The sequence below is a fragment of the Rhea pennata genome, chromosome 1, assembly GCF_028389875.1.
Source record: "Rhea pennata isolate bPtePen1 chromosome 1, bPtePen1.pri, whole genome shotgun sequence".
Taxonomy (NCBI): Eukaryota; Metazoa; Chordata; class Aves; order Rheiformes; family Rheidae; genus Rhea; species Rhea pennata.
The window spans coordinates 173,163,707-173,183,524 of NC_084663.1; the positions used below are offsets into that span (position 1 = coordinate 173,163,707).

The window sequence follows — 19,818 nt, forward strand, 5'->3', positions numbered from 1 at the left end:
CTGTCTTTCCAGTTGTATTACAGAAGTACAGAATATAGTACATTTCATTTTAGTTATGCAAGTTGTCTCCCATTCCATCTTGCTGATTCAAACAAAAGGAAGCAGCTGAAGAATAACTGAGCTTTTTCCACACTTTCTGCTCTAGAGGACACTCACTCAGAGCACAGATGCTTTTCTAGGCACACTGCTAACCAGAAATATGGCTGTATTAGTGACAGCCATACAAACATTTGATACAACTTTTGGATGCATGTTAGAATGGTATCTTTGGCATCTAGATGTCAGAAAATAACATGAACTTGATAATCTGAATAAGAAAGAAAAACTCTACGTGAGCATAAAATTTTGTTGTACAGCACTACACATTTAGCTACACACACAGCCGAATGACACAGCATTTTCTGTTCAGTATCCCAAACACATACCTATACCAGTGTGAACAGCATAAGAATTTGACACTATTTACCACTATAGCTAGCATGCAATGATCACTTAATTTCTCATGGCTATCATTAAGAAGTGTGCAATTGAACTTGAGAAATGAAAAACTGATTGCTCAAAGAGTTGATATGAAAGTTTTAACTGCCTACTACATCCTACTTTAAAAGTCTGTTAAAATTAAACATCTTTTACACTCCAAAGATGGTACAGAATATGACTTTCTAATATTCCTATTCTAAATAATGTTCACTTAAAAAAGAAGAAAAAGTGCACCATATGTATTTAATATATATATTTTTTAACTTATACTATCTCAGAAAGTTTCTATGTACATACAAGAACACAGAAACTTTAGATATGGGTTTCTTCACTGCCATGGCAGTATATCAAAACTTGAAAAAGATTTAAAACAGTTTATCCTAATATACAAATACACATTAAAAAAAAAGAACAGAAGCTTTCTTACTGTTCCTGGTTACACTGATAGGGACTAGTTCTTCTAAAGTCAGGAATTTTTAAGTGGGATTTGTCCAAGAAACAATGGAAAATAGTAATTTGTCTACTGATAGAAGCGAACATAGTATCTTACCTGGATGTAACATATTTTTCATACATCTCTTCTCTAGCTTTTTTGGCATCCTCTAGCTGAATCTGAAGTCTTTCAAGACGATCTTCCTCATGTGCACAGCGAACACTAAGCTCCATGTTCTGGCGATTAAGATAATCTTTATCTTTTTGCAAGAAGTTAAGGGATTGTTGCAAGGTTGCCAGCTATAAAAGGGGATAAAGAAATACTTCAACATGAACTACAAAAAGGGCAGTTAACCCTCCCTACACACTTGCTTTTTCATTTTAACTCTCTTCTATCAATCATTTGAATTGAAAAACCTCAGCTTACACTTGCATTTTACATATTCTTATAAGCAGGTGAAGTTCTATTAAAAAAATAGTTTAAGATTATAACTTTCTGGATTTTCATGACTTCTGATTATTAGTACTGCAAAAGTGATAAGGCCCCTTAATCTTTCTCAAAGTCAAAATAGGAACTAGGATCAGAACACAATACTGAATCAGAGAGGAAACATACCAAGTCTTGGGGCCAACTGATCGTCGTGCTGTGTACAATTTTCTCAGAAATAGTGAAAAGTTTATGGGCACCAAGAGTCCATAAAGAAATGATGAAACTGCTAGCTTTGGGGCTGAAGCATGACATGATTGTGATAGACAAGGTGACATTTCAGACCAGTACCAAGAGTAAAGAAGGTCATGTATGCTTTCTTTTGACTTTCATTTAGTATGCTTATGCTACAAGTGACTTAACTGACACAAAAATAGAAACATGACCATCTTGTGAGCCTCTGTAACAGCCTTCCTGAGCTTCAGACTAATCAGCTTTACCACTCCAAAAATATGGTGTGGGAGACAGTGGTCTCCATCTATTTCTCAGAATGCAGCCACAGAGTATATTGTCACTTGTGCTGAGTTGTCTAACTCCTTGCTTCTGATAGCAAAAGGTACCTTTACCATTTCCAAGAAATTTGCAATTTAAGCTCCTGGTGATGTCAGTTAAGATAATGCCAAGTTAAGATAATGGTAGATTTGTCACTTTTCAGAAATACATCCCCCAGGTTAAAGCCATAAAGACACCCTGTACATGTTTTAGACATAACTTATTCTTTCTGAGCCATGAAAGGACAAAAGAAAGTTACTTGAGGAAGAAAATGAAGTTGGAGAAAAGCAGCAATTTGTTAAGGAACTTAAAATTCATGGGGGGGGGGGATGCACACGTTATATGTGCATCTGCAGTGAGTACAGACATAGATTACTACTTGAAGAAAAAAATGAACCTCTATGTCTACCTATAAAACTGGGTAAAGGAGCACTACCTTACAAGTAGTAGTAAAGATCACTGTTTTATGTGCAATACTGTAATATAGAGACCCTAAAGAACATAATCTACCTTGAATCCTCTGAGGAGTGAATGGTCTTATTTATTCAGTTACCAAAATATTAGCGCTCAAAGATCCCTCATTTGATTCTTGCCTGGACAAATTAGGAGTCAAGAACAACCTTCCCATGCAGCGTCCTTTCTGTATCACATATGGAAACTAATTCTTAACAACCAATCAACTGTTCCTTTACTCCTTTTTTGTGCTTCCTAGGAAGATTTATATACATAAACCTAGCTGAAGAATTAGTCTTATTTTCCAAGTAAGTTGGATATAGAGCTACAAATCATTCGTAAATTAGTAAATGAGGACAGAAACAGAAGTTTATTTCTGGAGATTCAGTAAGTCCTGTTCTCCTTCCAAAAGAGCCATCACAAAAGCAAACCTACATCAGACAAAGAAAAAAAATCCCTTAGTGATTCCGACACTTTTGGAGGATTCATTCTTAATTAGCTTACTTACAGAGCATAATTCAGTTCTAGAGGTTCAATGAAACAATCTTCCCTATGAACAATTTAGATACAGAAGTTTTGATAACAGATTCTGAAATAATGGAAGCTTTCACCAGTATAAACTATCAAAGGTCTTACAGACCAATGCAATGGATAGGGAAACATTCTCTGCCCAGTTCCTTGACCCTGGAGTTATCATATGTGCTTGGTGGGGGCCATTACTGAACCATCTCCTGGATGAATGAATTAATGAACAGGGCATGCAGCTAGGGACATTTCTCTCTCAACCTGTCAGGTCTTCAGCTCTTTGAATGCCTTTGGAGCAGAGATATGTTCCCCTGTGAAATCCTAGTGCTAACAGAATGGTAGTGATTGAGATCTGGAAAAAGCGACTGACCTGACTGGAATTAGAACTCATTGGAAACCTGTTCCTCCACTCCCCCCACCCCCACCACTTATTCCTCCCCCCCGCCTCCTCCCAAAAAAGGGAGAAAAAGAGGAAAAGGAAACTCTCAGTGTCTGAAGAAGCTTTTAGTCATTTTCCCAGCATAAATACTTTCAAAGACCAATTGAGACACTTAAAAACAAAAATCAACCAAACAAAAAAAAGACCTAGTAGATGTTCCTGTCTTTGAAGCAAGCAGCACTGCAGTAGAAGCAAAGAAAGAGGTCCTAAATACTAGACTATTCCTAATACAATATTAATCTCTGTAAAGGAAAGGTGAAGGAGGAATTAAGCAACTATTATTAAAATAAGAGACATACAGTTTTCTTAGACATCTATAGAACATAGCAAAACATAATCCATATAGTAATTGTGCTTTACTGTCACTAATAAGTGCTCAAAAGAGCTAAAATAAATTATAAATAGTTCCACCCTCTTTTGAGTATAGAGCATATTGATAACATTAAGCCTTGATTGGCAAGTTCTGCTCTCAGGCCTCCCACATTCCTGAGCCTAGAGGCAGAGTTTAGAAGAGTGAAACAGCAAGATTAAGCTTGAGACCTAGAAAAATGGGATGTACACCAACATAGGGAAAAATGGAAAGCACTTGATGGACGTGGAGGGAGCTGGAAAACACCACTGCAGGGTTGCTATTCAGTATGAAAGATCACAGCAATTACAAGAGGTTGCTGATGACTGTAAACCATCTTCAAGACAGACCGACCAGGCAACTAGAGGCTGGTCAGTCTGTTCTCAATTCCTGTAAAGATTATAGACCAAACCCTCCTGGAACTCATATGCATGCATATCCATGAAAAAGGTGATTGGAAGCAGTCAGGATGGATTTACCCAGGCCAAATCGAGTCTGACAAACGTGACCAGAAGGCTGGCTCTATGGATGAAAATGGCTCTATGGGAAAGCAGTGAATGTTATTTACTGGATTTTGCTAGGTTTTCCAACAGTCTCCCATAATTACATTATGGCCAAATTGGAAAATATGTTTTTTTGGAGACAGGTAAAGATGAATGGAACAAGATGAACATGAGCCAGTGTGCCCTTACAGTAAAAAAGGGAGGCCAGTTGCCTACCCAGGATTTATTAAGCAACGGTGCAGACAACAGGTTGAGGAAAATGGTTACTGCTCTGAATTCAGTACTAGTGAGATCATAGCTGGAGTGCTGTGTCCCATTTTGGGCTCTCTAGCACAGACATTCACATACTGCAACATGGCCAGAAAAGGTCTACCAAGATGGTCATGGGCTGCAGAACATAATCAACAAGGAGGGGCTGAGAAAACCGTGAGTTTTTTTTTTGTTCCCCTCCCCCCACACACACCCCACCAAGCCTTCAGAAGAGAAGGCTGGAGGCAGGGGGTAATCTTTTTGCAGTCCTCACTTATCTAACTGGAACATATTAAAAAAAAAAAAAAAAGGAGGGGGGAGGAAATCAGAGTCAAACTTGTGGAAGCACACTGTGACAGGACAAGAGGCAAGAGAAACAAGCTACAACAACTCTGATTAGATATTACAAAAACTTGTTCACAAAGAGGGTGGTCAAACACTAGAACAGGTAGTCCTGAGAGATTGTAGAATCTCCATCCTTGGAGATACTCAAAACTCGACAAAAGCCTAAGCAAATTGATCTTAGTTGGCTCAGCTGGCAGAGAGGAGTGTCTGAGCAGATGATTTCCTGAGGACCCTTTAACCTAAAATTTTATGACTGTACAGATGACCCCAAAAGATTTGATTAGGCAAATAGATTCCTGAGGTCAAAAATTAAATTATTACTGAAACAAGAACTTCAAATTTACCTCTTTTGATAAGTCATTTCTTTCTTTAGCTTGTGCTTTGTGAGACAACTCCAATATGTCATATTTTCTTCTGAGTTCTGACAATTCATGTTCAAATATATCTCGTTCACTGTTAAAATGAAGTGAAAATATTAGTTGCATAGAGTGAAATGAACAAAATTCCTGCACACTTGTAATTTACTCAGCCTTCTTTCATGACACTGATTTTTTTAACGGCATGTTATTATATGAGAAAATTCTCTTAATTTTGAAGTATTTAAGCAATAATCCTAAATTCCTATTTTAAAATTACTGCATTCTCTTCTTAGTATTCTTTTTTAGTTCAACTTTGGGCTACACATTTCTCCTCTTAGCAATAGATTATGAATTCCCTTGTACATCTTTTCAAATCTTTCAAGCTTTTGATGCTCTTTTCCCAACATCTTTTTGAATCTTCTGCAGACATTAAAGTGGGAATGAAATCACTTTAGTTTTTCACCCAATCTTCCCAATCAAACAGGAACCAAAGGATATTTGTTCTCAATTGCTCTTCTCCCTTCTATACAGTCCCTTAATGCCAGAGGGAATTACACTACTCTTCTGATATTTAAAATATACATGACAGTTGCAAAAATTATGTTGGTGTCTGAATAACAGTGTTTCCACATGCACCAAGCAGCAGCTCTATATCTGTATCTGATCCTTTCAGAAGAGTGGAATGAATAAGCTAGTATGAGCTTGCAATCTGAAAGAAAGCTAAGCAGTTTTATATCAATAGTGTAAAAAACCAAACAAACAAAAACAAACAAAAAACCCACAGAGATACCTCAGAGTCTACCAAAACTAGAAGATTTGATATAGTTTGTAAAGGCATTTTAAACTTACAGTTAGTCAGAAACAAACCTGGAAGTGATTAATTTTTGCAGTGCTCCCAAATCTCCTCATATAGCTATGCCAATAGCACTCCCCCACCCCCCTTCATCTGTGCCTACTCTGATGAATACAACCTACTTTCTCAAATACAGTTTTGGCACGTTTATTCATGCCTTTTTCAACTCAAGATTATTTTAATATACACTGTTAAACACTGGGGCTATTCACATGAAAAAGTTATTACAATCCACTTATTAGATGCAGTTGCACATGGGAAGCAAACCATAGCATCCGTCCATCCTATTTACAAGCAGCTTCCAGATAGATTTCAAGGTTGTTTTAGTACATATGGCAATGCACAGTTATTCAAAAGACAGACTCTCCTTTAAATGACTTAGAGGCACAGTAAAGATCAATAAATGTGCCTGAGCTCATTCAATATGAACAGCTAGGGAGCTGACAAGCTGCTTTCCATTCAGAATCCTCATTTTGAGCCATTCCCCAACAAATCTGCCAAAGCCCTGATTTCTTGAACTTGTAAGCACACTGAAAAGGCAATTTGGTAGCTGGATGGTGAAGTATGTGTGTACGTGTGTTTATAAGAAGCCCATTCTCACTGTTTTGAAATTGTTGTTTATGAGGTCAGCATTCAAAGCATAGGCTTGAACTTTAAAACTTGTATTTCAAAAACGAAGAGAGATGCTGGAAATTCCGGCAATTAAATCAAGCCACTGAAGTTAACCTATGATTCTCTGACAAAGGATTCTCATAACAGTCCTTTCAGTCTTATGCTTCCAAAGGTACTTTACGTCACTTAATATTAATTCCCAAGGCACTATACCCTTTTATGTCACTGTGAGGGCAGCACGTAGTAGAGCACAGGGCTGCTTGTGAGATGATAGATATTATACTTAAAAAAAAAAAAAAAAAAAAAAAAAAAAAAAAAAAAAAAAAAAAGTGTTTGTTCTCTGAGTTGTTTAAGTTGCAACCAGGCTAGTAGACTCTGAAAACACAGTGAATACCTACATACAAACTTTTAACAAGATAAATGCATGCATGAGATTTCAGTGGTGTTTATCTTATGACTGTGATATTCCATATGACTGAATATCAGTCCTGAATAATTGAACTGTTAGCAGATCCAGGTAAGGAAAAATATTTGAAGTGGGCAACTTCAACCTTGATTGACTGAATTACAGACTTTTTCTGTTAATACTTGTAGGTACTTGAACTATAGAGATACCTACCATTTTACTGTATCATAGTTCTCTTGTCTGTAATCACCTTGTTGAATCATCCGCTTTGTATCAGCCAGTTCCAGTGTTAAACGCTGACATCTAACCTCAAGGTCTGACCGAATCCTCCTCTCTTCTTCATAATTCTAAAAGTTAATACATACTTTAAAATGCCAACAGCTACACTGATATTTAACACTTCTCCCCCCCATACCATGCCCAAACAGTCCCAGACCAAGTTTTGTGAAGTCTGCTTACAAATATTTAAGCGGTAGTATTTTCATTTATCTAAATTTTTAGAAATCTAAGTAGGCATCAATGAGTAAGCACATACACTGGTACTGAATTTATCTTACTCTAAATAGTTGACCAGCGTATCTACTTTTCCCTAATGCATTTGTCCATTAGCCTAACTTCACATACTAGTGACTCTAAAATGGACTACTGGTGGTCTACAAACCTACAGTCATGCCACTTTTACAGTATTTTCAAATAAGTTTGCTTATGAAGACAGTTTCCGGCCCATTTAAGGAGAAAAAGAAGGGGGAAAGAAAAAGCACTTATTCACTCATCTATCAGCATGAATTTCCATTTTCTCTTTTTTTCCTTCCCAAATAGCTTGAGACATTATTATGAGAACCATAAAAAAAGGATCAGAATAAGAGTGTAGAAAAAAACATGTCTTCTAAAACACTGGTCATTCCTTTTGAAGATAAAGGGGTACCTTTTTAACCATCCTATAAAAATAGGAGACTACTGTGCCCTAAAATTAGGTCTTTACTCTGTTCACCTGAGTCATTTTCATATTTAATTTCACATATCTTACCCTATTTGCTTATCCAAAATACTGCACCACTTACTAATTTTCTTTTAGAAAGAACCCTAAAATAATTCGCATCTTCCTACATTAGAGAAAACTGATGGACAGTAGAAGAGTTGCTCACTAAAAACTTGAGAATACCCCCAGCATCCAAGCATTTTCCCTAGTATCCTCACTCCAGCCTCCTTCCAAACTGAAGCTTTGTATTACCATTTTCTAAACCAGCTAACAGCATCATGAACACTCTTATTTTTCAGTATATATACACTAATTCCAGCAGTCTTTGGCTGCTGGTATTGTTTACTCTTGAAGTGCCTCTTAAAGATCATTATTTCTGGGAGAATAAAATAGTAGCAGCCTATCATACACTTCTGCATTGCACCTAACACTAGGCAAAACTAAGTTTAAAGCAAAAAGAAAATTAATCTGTGGATTCTGTAAACTTTCCACACAGTAATTTAAAAAACAAAACCCATGTCTGCTCACTACACAAGATTAGTTCTAAAGTGTGCGGCTCTCAGGGCATATGTGCAGTTCTCAGTTTCTATTCTATCCTTGGCAAAATACTCTTACTAACTATTATCTCCAAATAAAGCCCCAAATTTATTTGGAGATAAGTATGTTCTGATTTGCAATTTCGTTCCTGTAGGTACCATTCAGAGACCAAACCTTCCCCTTCAAAGATTTTTTCTAATTCATAACCTCCAATATTCAAATCAACATATAGTTTTTAAACACTCCTCAGAAGATTTTTTTTTTGCCATGGTCCCTACATGGCATGCTTGATAATTGACAGCAGATGCTTGATAAGTAATGATAATTCCATCTGGTTATGTTCAAGGGACATCACTCAGATAGGTTTTGCATTCACCTCCAGTGAATGGTTTTGCTCACGGCCTAAAAACTGCTGTAAGACATGACTACAGAACCAATCACTTACAATCAATATATTTTGCAGCAAGTAAGCAATTGTATAGGTGCGTAATTTTTCAAAATACACTAAAAGCTGTATTTTATACGGATCTGTAAGTGATTCCTAAACGTGATTTCTAAGAGGACTAAATACCAGGACAAGTCTCTACAATAGGGATGGAAAGAGAGAAAGAACACTGACCAAAATTCACAGGCACCATGAACAGACAGACAGACAGAACATCTTCTCAAAAAAGTACCTAAATGCTTATAAGACATGACAGAGCAGCTCTCTGAACCACAAATAATGCTGTAACTATTCTGCTGATAAACATAAAAATTTAGTTTTCTGACTTCCAAATTCAATAAAATCCCATTAAGACACTCAGCTTTCCTGAGGAGTTTGGATGGCAAATCTGTAGAACATATAATCTAAACACATGGCTGTTATTCAGCCTGATGTACTGGTATATGGCCTATTTTTATTTGCTTATCCTAATTAATGATATACATTAAACAAATTAAGATTGCAGAAAACAGTTTCTCCTCATCATATTCTAAAGCCATTAATAAGCCAGTATTTTTAAAGATGGTGTTGCCACATTGGGAAAGTTTTTGTCAGATGCTTTAAGATGTTAGAATTACAAACATGTACTATAAGGATGCAAGAGTCCAAGTGCCCTGTTAGATAGTAAAAGCACAACTAAACTCATCTTTCAATAAGGTACTCTGGTAAGGACACTTAAAATTTAAGCATAATTTGGAAGTTCAACAGACTCTGGCCTCTTCAGAGAACTACTTGTAATCAAGTCTGGCAAGGGATGTTAAGGACAACAGGAAGGGTTTCTTCAAACACATCAGCAGCAAGAGGAGAACTCAGGAAAATGTGAGCCTGCTACTGAACAGGGCAGGGGCCCTGGTGACAAGGGATACAGAGAAGGCAGAATTACTGAATGCCTTCTTTGCTTCTGTCTTCAGTGCTAGGGGCAGCCCTCAGGAATCCCAGAACCTGAAAGAAAGGGAGAAAGTCTGGAGAAGGGAAGACTTTCCTTTGGTTGAGGAAGATGGGATTAGAGCTCTTCTGGGCAAGCTTGACATCCACAAATCCACAGGCCCAGATGGGGTGCACCCACGGGTACTGAGGGAGCTGGCGGATGTTGTTGCCAGGCTGCTCTCCATCATCTCTGAAAAGTCATGGAGAACTGGAGAGGTGCCTGAGGACTGGAAGAAAGCCAGAATCACTCCAGTCTTCCAAAAGGGCAAGAAGGAGGACTCAGGCAACTACAGGCCAGTCAGCCTCACCTCCACCCCTGGAAAGGTGATTCTGGATGACATCTCCAGGCATATGGAGGAAAAGAAGGTGATCAGGAGTAGTCAGTATGGATTCACCAAGGGGAAAATCCTGCTTAACCAAACTGATGGACTTCTATGATGAAATGATTGGCTGGGTAGATGAGGGGAGAGCAGTGGATGTTATGTACCTTGACTTCACCAAGGCTTTCAACACTGTCTCCCATAACTTCCACCTAGACAAACTCAGGAAGTGTGGGTTAGATGAGTGGAAAGTGAGGTGGATTGAGAACTGGCTGAAAGGCAGAGCTCAGAGGGTTGTCATCAGTGGCGTGGAGTCCAGTTGGAGGCCTGGGGCTAGTGGCGTCCCACAGGGCTCACTATGCGGTCCCATCTTGTTCAACCTCTTCATCAGTGACCTGGGTGAGGGGACAGAGTGCCTCCTCAGCAAGCTTGTGGATGATACCAAGCTGGGAGGAGTGGCTGACACACCAGAGGGCTGTGCTGCCATTCAGAGAGACATGGACAGGCTGGAGAGTTGGGCAGAGAAGAACCTCCTGAGGTTCAACAAGGGCAAGTGCAGAGTCCTGCACCTAGAGAGGAATAACTCCATGCACCAGTACAGGACAACCTGTTGGAAAACAGCTCTGTGGAGAAGCACCTGGGAATGCTGATGGATGACAAGTTGACCACGAGCCAGCAATGCACCCTTGTGGCCAAGAAGGCCAATGGTCTCCTGGGGTGCATTGGGAAGAGTGTTGCCAGCAGGTGGAGGGAGGTGATCCTGCCCCTCTACTCAGCCCTGGGGAGGCCTCATCTCTAGTCCTGTGTGCAGTTCTGGGCTCCCCAGCACAAGAGAGACATGGAGCTACTGCAGAGAGTCCACCATAGGGCTATGAAGATGATGAGAGGGCTGGGGTACCTGCCCTGTGAGGAACGGCTGCGAGAGCTGGGCCTCTTCAGCCTGGGGAAGAGAAGACTGAGGGGGGATCTTATCAATGTGTGCAAGTACCTGAAGGGAGGGTGTCAAGGGGATGGGGACAAACTCTTTTCAGTTGTCCCATGTGACAGGACAAGAGGCAATGGGCAGAAATTGAAGCACAGGAAGTTCTGCCTGACCGTGAGGGGGAATTTCTTCCCTGTGAGAGTGATGGAGCACTGGCACAGGTTGCCCAGAGAGGTTGTGGAGTCTCCTTCTCTGGAGATCTTCAAGGCCCGCCTGGATGCAACCCTGTCTACCATGCTCTAGGTGACCTAAGTTCCTGTTCAAGCAGGACTAGATGATCTCCAGAGGTCCCTTCCAACCTTACCATTCTGTGATTAAGTTTTGATACAATTCCTCTGTGATATCCCATGCCATTCTGCTGTTAATACCATGGCTGCTGACATTCTGTTATTATCATTCTACAATGTGCATTTCCTTTGCAGAAAGGGTGAGCTACTGTAGCTCTTACAGTAATATCCACAGAAGCACCTAGAAGACAACTACTTAAACTATAAAATTAAAATAGAACAACTGTGGATGTGTTTTCAAGTAGGCCTCTGGATAAATCTGACAAAAATAGCTCTAAAGCACTAGTTATAAGAACAATTATACACTTACAAAATTTGTCATTTCTAACAGTTGAGACTTGGAATGTAATTCAAATTCTGTGCAATAAATCAGTTATGAATTTCCTGTAACAATATGATAATTACATAGGAAAAGGTAGCAGTTAAATTGTACTTTTAAAAAGTGATATCAAGACTTCCTTCGAGTATCAAATTATTGAGCATATAATTAAAAGCATTTCTAGATTCAGTATACTTCCTGAATACTAATTAAACTGCATAAACCGTTTTCCAGTTGCCTCATCTTTTAGGTGTCAGAAACATTTTATCATAGGACAAATGTACCAATGTAACAATGCAGCTTAATAAACATTCAGTCTATAGGCTAACACAAGAAATCACAGGAGATGTGTATTTCCAGGTAGCAGATGCACATAAATCTATATTGCTATAGCAGTAAGTCTTAAATATATGCAATCAAGCTGTCTATAGGAAGAATAAGCATTATCTAGATGGAGATGAAGTTAGTTTATTTTGTAACAGTCACGCAATTTGAATTGATTTTAAGTTCTCCACACTGGAACAGCTTTACCTCTCAATTTATCTTGAAGAAAGCTTGAAATTTTGATGAATAGCTTTGTCCCACTGAAGCAGTACGGAAGTTTTAAAAAGGATCACCTGACGGAGTGTATTCAAGGATATGAAAATGAGGTCTTGGAAAGTACATCAATAAATAAAAATAACCAATTTAAATAAGTCCATAAACTTTAAAAAAGTTAGAAGGACATACAGAACTTATTCACAAGGAACATGATCCATGCTAATCTTGCCAGCAATGCTTGGATTTTCTTCAGTTTCTCTGTAGCAATAAAGGTTGGTAAGAGTGCCAACTCTGACAGATGAGACTGTCAGAACAAATGAACCTGTCCTGTAAGACAAGCAGGCAAATGTTAAGTAAATTGTTAACACAGCTGTCCAAGACACCCAGTACAGGTGATTTCCATAGATCATGTAGAGTGGTCCCTCCTAAGAAGTGCTTCCATTTGTTTTACCAGCACTGCTGAAAGGTGAATGTTTCAAGTGAGAACATTCTGAGCTTGCCTGACCTGTACCATTCAAATCCCAAATCATGTAGAGAAACTAATTATCTAATTACAGAGCTGATTTTATTGGTATTAGGCTCCACTTTTATCCTCCATCTTGAATGGATAGGAGCTTATAGCAGTCACTGAAACAAATACATATGTAAGTTCTGAGTACAAAACTGGATGACACATACTTTCTAAACAAAGCTAGTGAGACAGAATACATGACAGGGATTAGCTGATCTTGCAAAAAACCTTTAGGGATGAGATAAACAACATCATCTACAAATAAGCCCAAGAAGAAGCAATTCTGCTTTCCAGAAGCTATGTAAAAGAATTTCATCTTTAAAGAAACTCACATGAGTCAGTTTTCTGCTCGTATTCTAAAGTACCTAAAATCCTAGGCAAGCATAAAACTACTATGGTGTTGTAATGTTATAAACAATTCCCTAAAGTTATTCTTTATATCAGCTGCTGCTCCTTAGTAAATGCAACATTTTGTCTCCATCTGTCTACATAGCAAGTATCCAAATATTATTGGCCAACATTGCTTTCAAAAACAAATTGCCCAAATGTCAGGAAAAATTTATGGGTAACTGGATGAAAAAGTTCTAATATGTTGATATACAATTTGTAACCTGCTAAGGATTGTAGATAGGAAGCCATTTGCCACTAAAAAACGATGAACAAGAGTGTTGAGCTACTTTGTGAGAAGACACATTTTTTCTTCAAAATAGGGAAGTTCTGCAAGGAAGGAAAGAAGGAAAAATCTTTGGCCCAGGTACCTTTACTACAAAGAAAAGTAGGAAAAAAAAACACCTTATCTGTGGATCTGAGCTGAAGAGAGTCTATGCTTCAGTGAAAAGGATCCTGGAGAAAGCATGGCATTAAACACAGAATTAAGCCATCTGATCCATGTCAACAAAAAACATCAGTCTATACGAGTCACAGCTATACACAAAGAAACATAGGATGTTGTCAGACAGAAAGGGAACTTTAATAGATTCTAAGTTTTCTTGAGTCTTAAAAATGTCAAACTGCTGCTCAAAGCTAACTGTTTTTGGTAGAATATTGTTCAGAAAGAGTTGCAAAGAAAAAGATAAATAATAACAAAGAAAAACAGGCATATATTCCATCTAAGACTAAATCTCTCTGGAAAGACAGAGGTGGCCTTAAAGCCAAGTAATCAAAGCACTGCTTGAAAGAATCAGCTTTTGGAGGCAGAGGAAAGGTTCTAAAGCACAGTCATAGATTAGACAGGCAACCTTCTAAAGAAATTCTAAGGAGGATTGTGTTTCTATAGTGGCAATATTAGTCTCAATTTTGCAACAGTCAGATACATCTAGTACCTATAGGCTCTTCAGATGGAATAGTTTAGTTCATTTGTCCTCAAAGTCCATCTTTGAGGACTGTTTTTCCTCTAGTTGGTAATCTTTCTCTCAGAAAATAATTAGATTTAGCTAGTAAAACCTAACAGTTTCTAATCCTGGTTCAGAGGCTAAGCCTTGGAGATCTTTGTCCTATATAACATCCAGCTTTGTCTTTAAGTTAACCATAGCTTCTAGATAACTGTCAAACTATAGATTAGATTGCAAGTCCTGATGGCAGCCACACAGAACAATTTATAACTAAAGAAGCTCTGATAAAAAGACAAACAGTATCAAAATTTAATAATGGGAAAAGATATTGCCAAGCAACCTGCAGTCAAAATAAAGCAATACTTCATCTAGAACCATGCCTCCTACACAGAAATGCAGAATTGTCTTCTGACTTTCTCAGCCTTGACACTTAGAGACAAAAAAAGTTAAATTTTATCTATCTGAGGGAAGGTTCCAACCACTTTCAAACCAAATAACTCTGAAAATAGTATACTGATGTTCAGCAAGGCAACTCCCTCATCAGAAAGTTGGTTTTGCTTCTGGGAAGCTCCTGGCGATACACTGACAGAGAAGAAAGTTGAGTTACAATATTTTATCTCCAAATAGGGTGGTGCTAACATTATTTGTACTTGAAGGGCTGAGGACTGTAAAAGGATTACCAGAACAAGTCTGCACTATACGTTTAGTAACAGATCAGAGAGTACTGAAATAAAGAACATCACTTTTACCAGTGTCTTCCTCATACCTTCCTCAGTAGTTATGATCAGATGAATTGCACTAGTCTACATCCCAGATACAAAAAATGTGTACAGAGAGCCATCACCATAGTAGTAGCACTACAGGAGAACTACTTACATTGGTCATTTTTTGAAAAAAAACAGAGACAAAGATCTTCTGACATTAGCTCTGTTTATCACGTTGTAGTCTGGAGAGGGGCAAAGGAGGGAAGCCTTCACACCCTGTTCTTTGCTACTGGTTGTCAGAAGCAGCTCCCCATGCTATTGGGTCTGTGTTGCAGATTCAGCAGGCTTTAAGTGCTAACTCAAAGAAGCAACAGAGAATCAATGAGAGAGAACTCCAATACAAAGTTTGAGGCCTCACTGTTCAGCATATCACAAATTAAATGAGTGCTGACTGATACTGTTACACACTTAGAACCTTTTATTCCTGCTGAACAAACAAAATATATTTTCATATACCGAGGGCACAAATTCACACAACAAACATTTGAAGGATGTCTTTTATATGCTGAAGCCAGAAATAAAAGATTTTCTAATGTAAATGAATTAATGAATTGCACAGAGATAAAGAACAGGTGTATTTGTCAAGTGTTACAAAACTGGTTCTTACACAGGGCTATAGTGACACTTCAGTCTTCACAGAACTAAGTTTCCTAGCTGGTGCAGCACGATGTTGGCTGAGTAGCTGCCAATATCACATCACCTTCCTCAGTACTCATTTTTTATGTCAGCATAGATCTGCTGTGCCAACAATGAGGTCTTCCTCTGAAGAAAAAGAATTGGCAGCAAATAGCAAAAAGATTCAGTGGGTTTGCATGCATGATTTTAAGTAACTGATACTTAGCCATAGCAGATCATCATAATACTTTCCACAGAACAGAACTGTGTTGCTTTGCTTTCCCACAAACCTGTATATACAGGATCATAAGAAATTCCTGGCTTCAAGCAACAACAGATGGGGATAGGAATAAAATCTGTGTCTTGCATTCACGTTACAATATCAAAGGCTACAAAAGAACAGTAAAATTAGACTTCATTTCCTTTGACCAAAGTAAAAAACTGCAGGCATCCTGTCATAAAATAACACAACTAATGGTAGGTGAGATTATCTTATTTGGTGAATTCATTTCACTTATTTTTTTCTAGAGTTGGCTTAACACATTAGACAACTTGAGATTTTGCTTTAGATTTTCTCAACAGTTTGCTGGCTAGACAGTCCTTCCTCAGAACTATGTTCAATTCTCACAATTGTCATGCCTCTATTTCTTAGGTGGTAGACTTATCCAAACCTAGTCTGCTAGATACGAACACTTGAAAGCCATCAAACTCCTCAATGGCTCCCAAACATTAGTAGTTAATAGAAGAATTTGGGATATGTATACATTTTAGTTCCATTTCATGTTCCTATAAAGAGGGAAAAAAAGTTGAAAATAATTAGAAAGGTAGTACTGGAAATGATTTATACTCAAGTCTTAAAACTACAGCAAACACTGTGTTGATAAGCTATACAGTGAACAGAAATACTATCTATCTGAGAAAGTTTAAACTTTAAGGAATATAGGATGGGAAACCAGAGGAATATAATGTTTATTTAACCATAGGTAAAGAACACACTTCAGCAAGTACATTCCATATAGATGGAAGTAAAGAGTATGTTTACAGTGTCAAACAAACAGCAGAAGAATATGAGAATTTAAAGATGATTATGAATGAAATTGAGCTTTATTTCCCGCTGATGCTTTTCCTCCTAGTAAAGCTTCAGCTTACCAAAGGGCCTCAAATGAAGAAGTTACTCCAAAAGTACAAATTGAAACCATTTCTTAATAAACAAGCATCTCTTGCAGCTTATCTTAGCTTTAGTATACTAAGTATATTAAAGATGCTGCTAAAGTACTCTTACTCATTGATGATGCCCCTTTTACCTTATCAGAAACAACCTGTGGTACCTTGTAACAGTAATCTTATCAAGTCATCAGATCAAATACAAAATTGCTAGAAGCGAAACAGATGCATAAATCTGTCCATACACAAAATACTGCAGATCAGGTCACATTTCATTCAACACCCAAAACATGCTCTCTGCACACATAACAGCATAAGACTTAGCTTTGTTTGTTTTAACTAGAAATTGCATATGTAAGAATTATAGTAAGTGATCTAATCTGAAACTTGAGAATTCTAAAGATTCATCTTCATTACTGACTGTAAGCCCCTTTTTACTTGTGATATTTCAACACCTGGATTTCTTGTCTGTTTTTTCTAATGTGGTATTTATTCTCACTACTCTCTCAATTTAAGCATAACTATGCAAATGGAATACCAAACAATCACAATTCAATACAGGCAATGTTCTGCTGCTTTCTCATTATCAACATCAACAAAAAAAAGTTTGAAATCCGCAGTGTGTTTAAGAATAACTCATTTGGAAAGGTCAATACTGCCGCCATGTGTTAAGAAGGAACAAAACTACAGAAATCCAAATAGGAAAGGAAATATCAGTGTACCAAGAAAATAGATTCCAAAACAAAATTAATCATCCACTCTCCAGTTAAATTGCTGCAGCAAAAATTAATACTTATGTCACTCAAATCTTAAAGTTCTACAGGAAGATTTGTAGACTTTTAAGTCAGAGCACATTAGACATGCAACGAAGGGAAATGCTTACATAAATCAGAGTTAGCATCATTAAATTAACCCCAGTTATGATCAAAGACGAAGACAGAAAATACTGAAGTATATAAAAGCATGGTATTTTATTGACAACTATTTTTAATTGACTATATTTAATCAAAAAGAAATGCAAATACTAAGAATTTCACAAGATAACCCTATATAAATTAATCTCTTTTTACACCTGATTATTCCATACATACATTTCAAGGAAGAAAGATGTAGTAACCTAGTAAGAATTTCAGAAATAGCAAAATGACAGTGGCATCTAAGCCCTTGTCAATGATGACTTAAGTAAGAGTTTCAGCTACTCAGAATGTATTTATTGCAATTCCAGATTTGTACAAAAACTGATCCAAAAGCTAATCAATATCCTAGCTGTATGTTATATATGAGCTAAGCTGGAGTAAATATTGGTAAATATCTTAAACAAAATTCTCAGCATCTCTTTCAACTTTTTGAAAACAAAAATTAAATAAATTTAAGATAAAATCCCTAAAAGAAAATAGAAATAAGAAAATTAAAATATAGAAAGAATTTAAAAATGCACTTAAAACATTGTTATTGTTAAAACAAAAGGTGAGGCAAATTACCACCAAGATACTACCATCTTCAAAAACCTACACCAATCACTGTACCTTCAACTATTCAGAGGGATCTCCTGCCTCACCTTCACTCCCTTGAACTTTGCCCTCAAAAGCAGGATAAGGCTGGTATAAGTGTATCTTAAATCAGTAGAAATCTCATCAGCAAGTCATGCAGCGTAGTTTATATTGTTTATCGTACCCCCCATAACCCCCCAAAACTTCAAGTTTTCCTGTTCTAGAGAAGTTACATCTTATAAGACATCTTAGATATCTAGTATATCCAAATATTTATTTTTTGTAGTCAAGATAGTCAAAGCACACAGACCTCTGTCACACACTTCAGCTGCGACTTGTATCCATTTAGTTCCTCTGTTAGGCTTTCCTTTTTCACCTGTAGATCATTTAGTTCTTTTCTCAACGAATGCACTACTTCATAGAATCGAATCTAAAAGAACAAGATATATCAACATTTAAAAATTGAGACTAAAAAAGCTGCACTACTACAATCCCCAATAAGTCAACTCCACTTTATGGCAATAATTAATAAACAATTTTTAGTGCATATTAATAAAACAACCCCCCCAAAAAATAGTTAAAGACAATAGCTTTCTTCAGCCTTTGACAAAGCTGCTAAGAAATACTAATCTGCATTTAGCAACTAATGAAAAAATGCAATAAAGTTAAAGATCACAGAATAGTTGAAGTTAGAAAGGACTTATGGAGATCCTTTAGTTCATCTAGTCCAACCCCCTCCCTCCCCAGCTCTAGCAGGGTCACCCAGAGTATGTTAGACAGCATCGCATCCAGGTGGGTTTTGAATATCTCCAGAGAAGGAGACTCCACAAGCTCTCGAGGCAACCTGTGCTAGTGCTCTGTCACTCTCACAGTAAATACATTCTTCCTCATATTCAGACAGAACTTTGTGTTTCAGTTTGTGCCTGTTGCCTCTTGTCTTGTCAGTGCGCAACACTGAAAAGGTCTGCCTCTATCCTTGCTACACCCTCCCTTAAGATATTTGTAGATACGGGTAAGATCCCTCAGTCTTTTCTTCTCCAGGCTAAACAGCTCTCTCAGCCTCTCCTTAAAAGAGAATGCTCCACTCCCTTAATCATCTTCGTAGCCCTATGCTGGACCCTCTCCAGTAGCTCGATGTCTCTCTTGTACTGGGAGCCCAGAACTGGACACAATACTGTAGGTGTGGCCTCACCAGACTGAGCAGAGGGAGAGGATCACCTTCCTTGACCTGCTGGCAACACTCTTTCTAAAGCACTCCAGGATGCCATCAGCCCTCCTGGCCACAGAGCACATTGCTGCCTCAGGGTTAACACGTTGTCCACTAGGACTGAAAGGTCCTTCTCCACAGAGCTGCTCTCCAGCAGGTCAGCCCCCAGCCTGTACTGGTGCATGGAGTTACTCCTTCCTAGGTGCAGGACTCTGCCCTTGTTGAACCTCAGGAGGTTCCTCTCTGCCCAGCTCTCCAGCCTGTCCAGGTCTCTCTGACTGGCAGCACAGCCCTCAGGTGTATCAGCCACTCCTCCCAGCTTGGTATCATCAGCAAACTTGCTGAGGAGGCACTCTGTCCCCTCATCCAGGTCACTG

At 38.0% G+C, this 19,818-nt stretch overlaps 1 protein-coding gene across 6 annotated transcripts in view; it reads right to left on the reverse strand.

The window, feature by feature from the left end:
* Positions 1–19,818, reverse strand: part of PIBF1 (progesterone immunomodulatory binding factor 1) — a 124,995-nt gene that overhangs the window by 94,877 nt on the left and 10,300 nt on the right. For all 6 annotated transcript variants that reach the window (XM_062566912.1, XM_062566910.1, XM_062566911.1 and 3 more), the window contains 4 exons: positions 18,545–18,664; positions 7,198–7,331; positions 5,099–5,207; positions 1,031–1,212 (listed from right to left, as the gene is read on the reverse strand). In XM_062566912.1, coding sequence (XP_062422896.1) covers positions 1,031–1,212; positions 5,099–5,207; positions 7,198–7,331; positions 18,545–18,664 — 545 coding nt within the window. The remainder of the gene's footprint in view (positions 1–1,030; positions 1,213–5,098; positions 5,208–7,197; positions 7,332–18,544; positions 18,665–19,818) is intronic.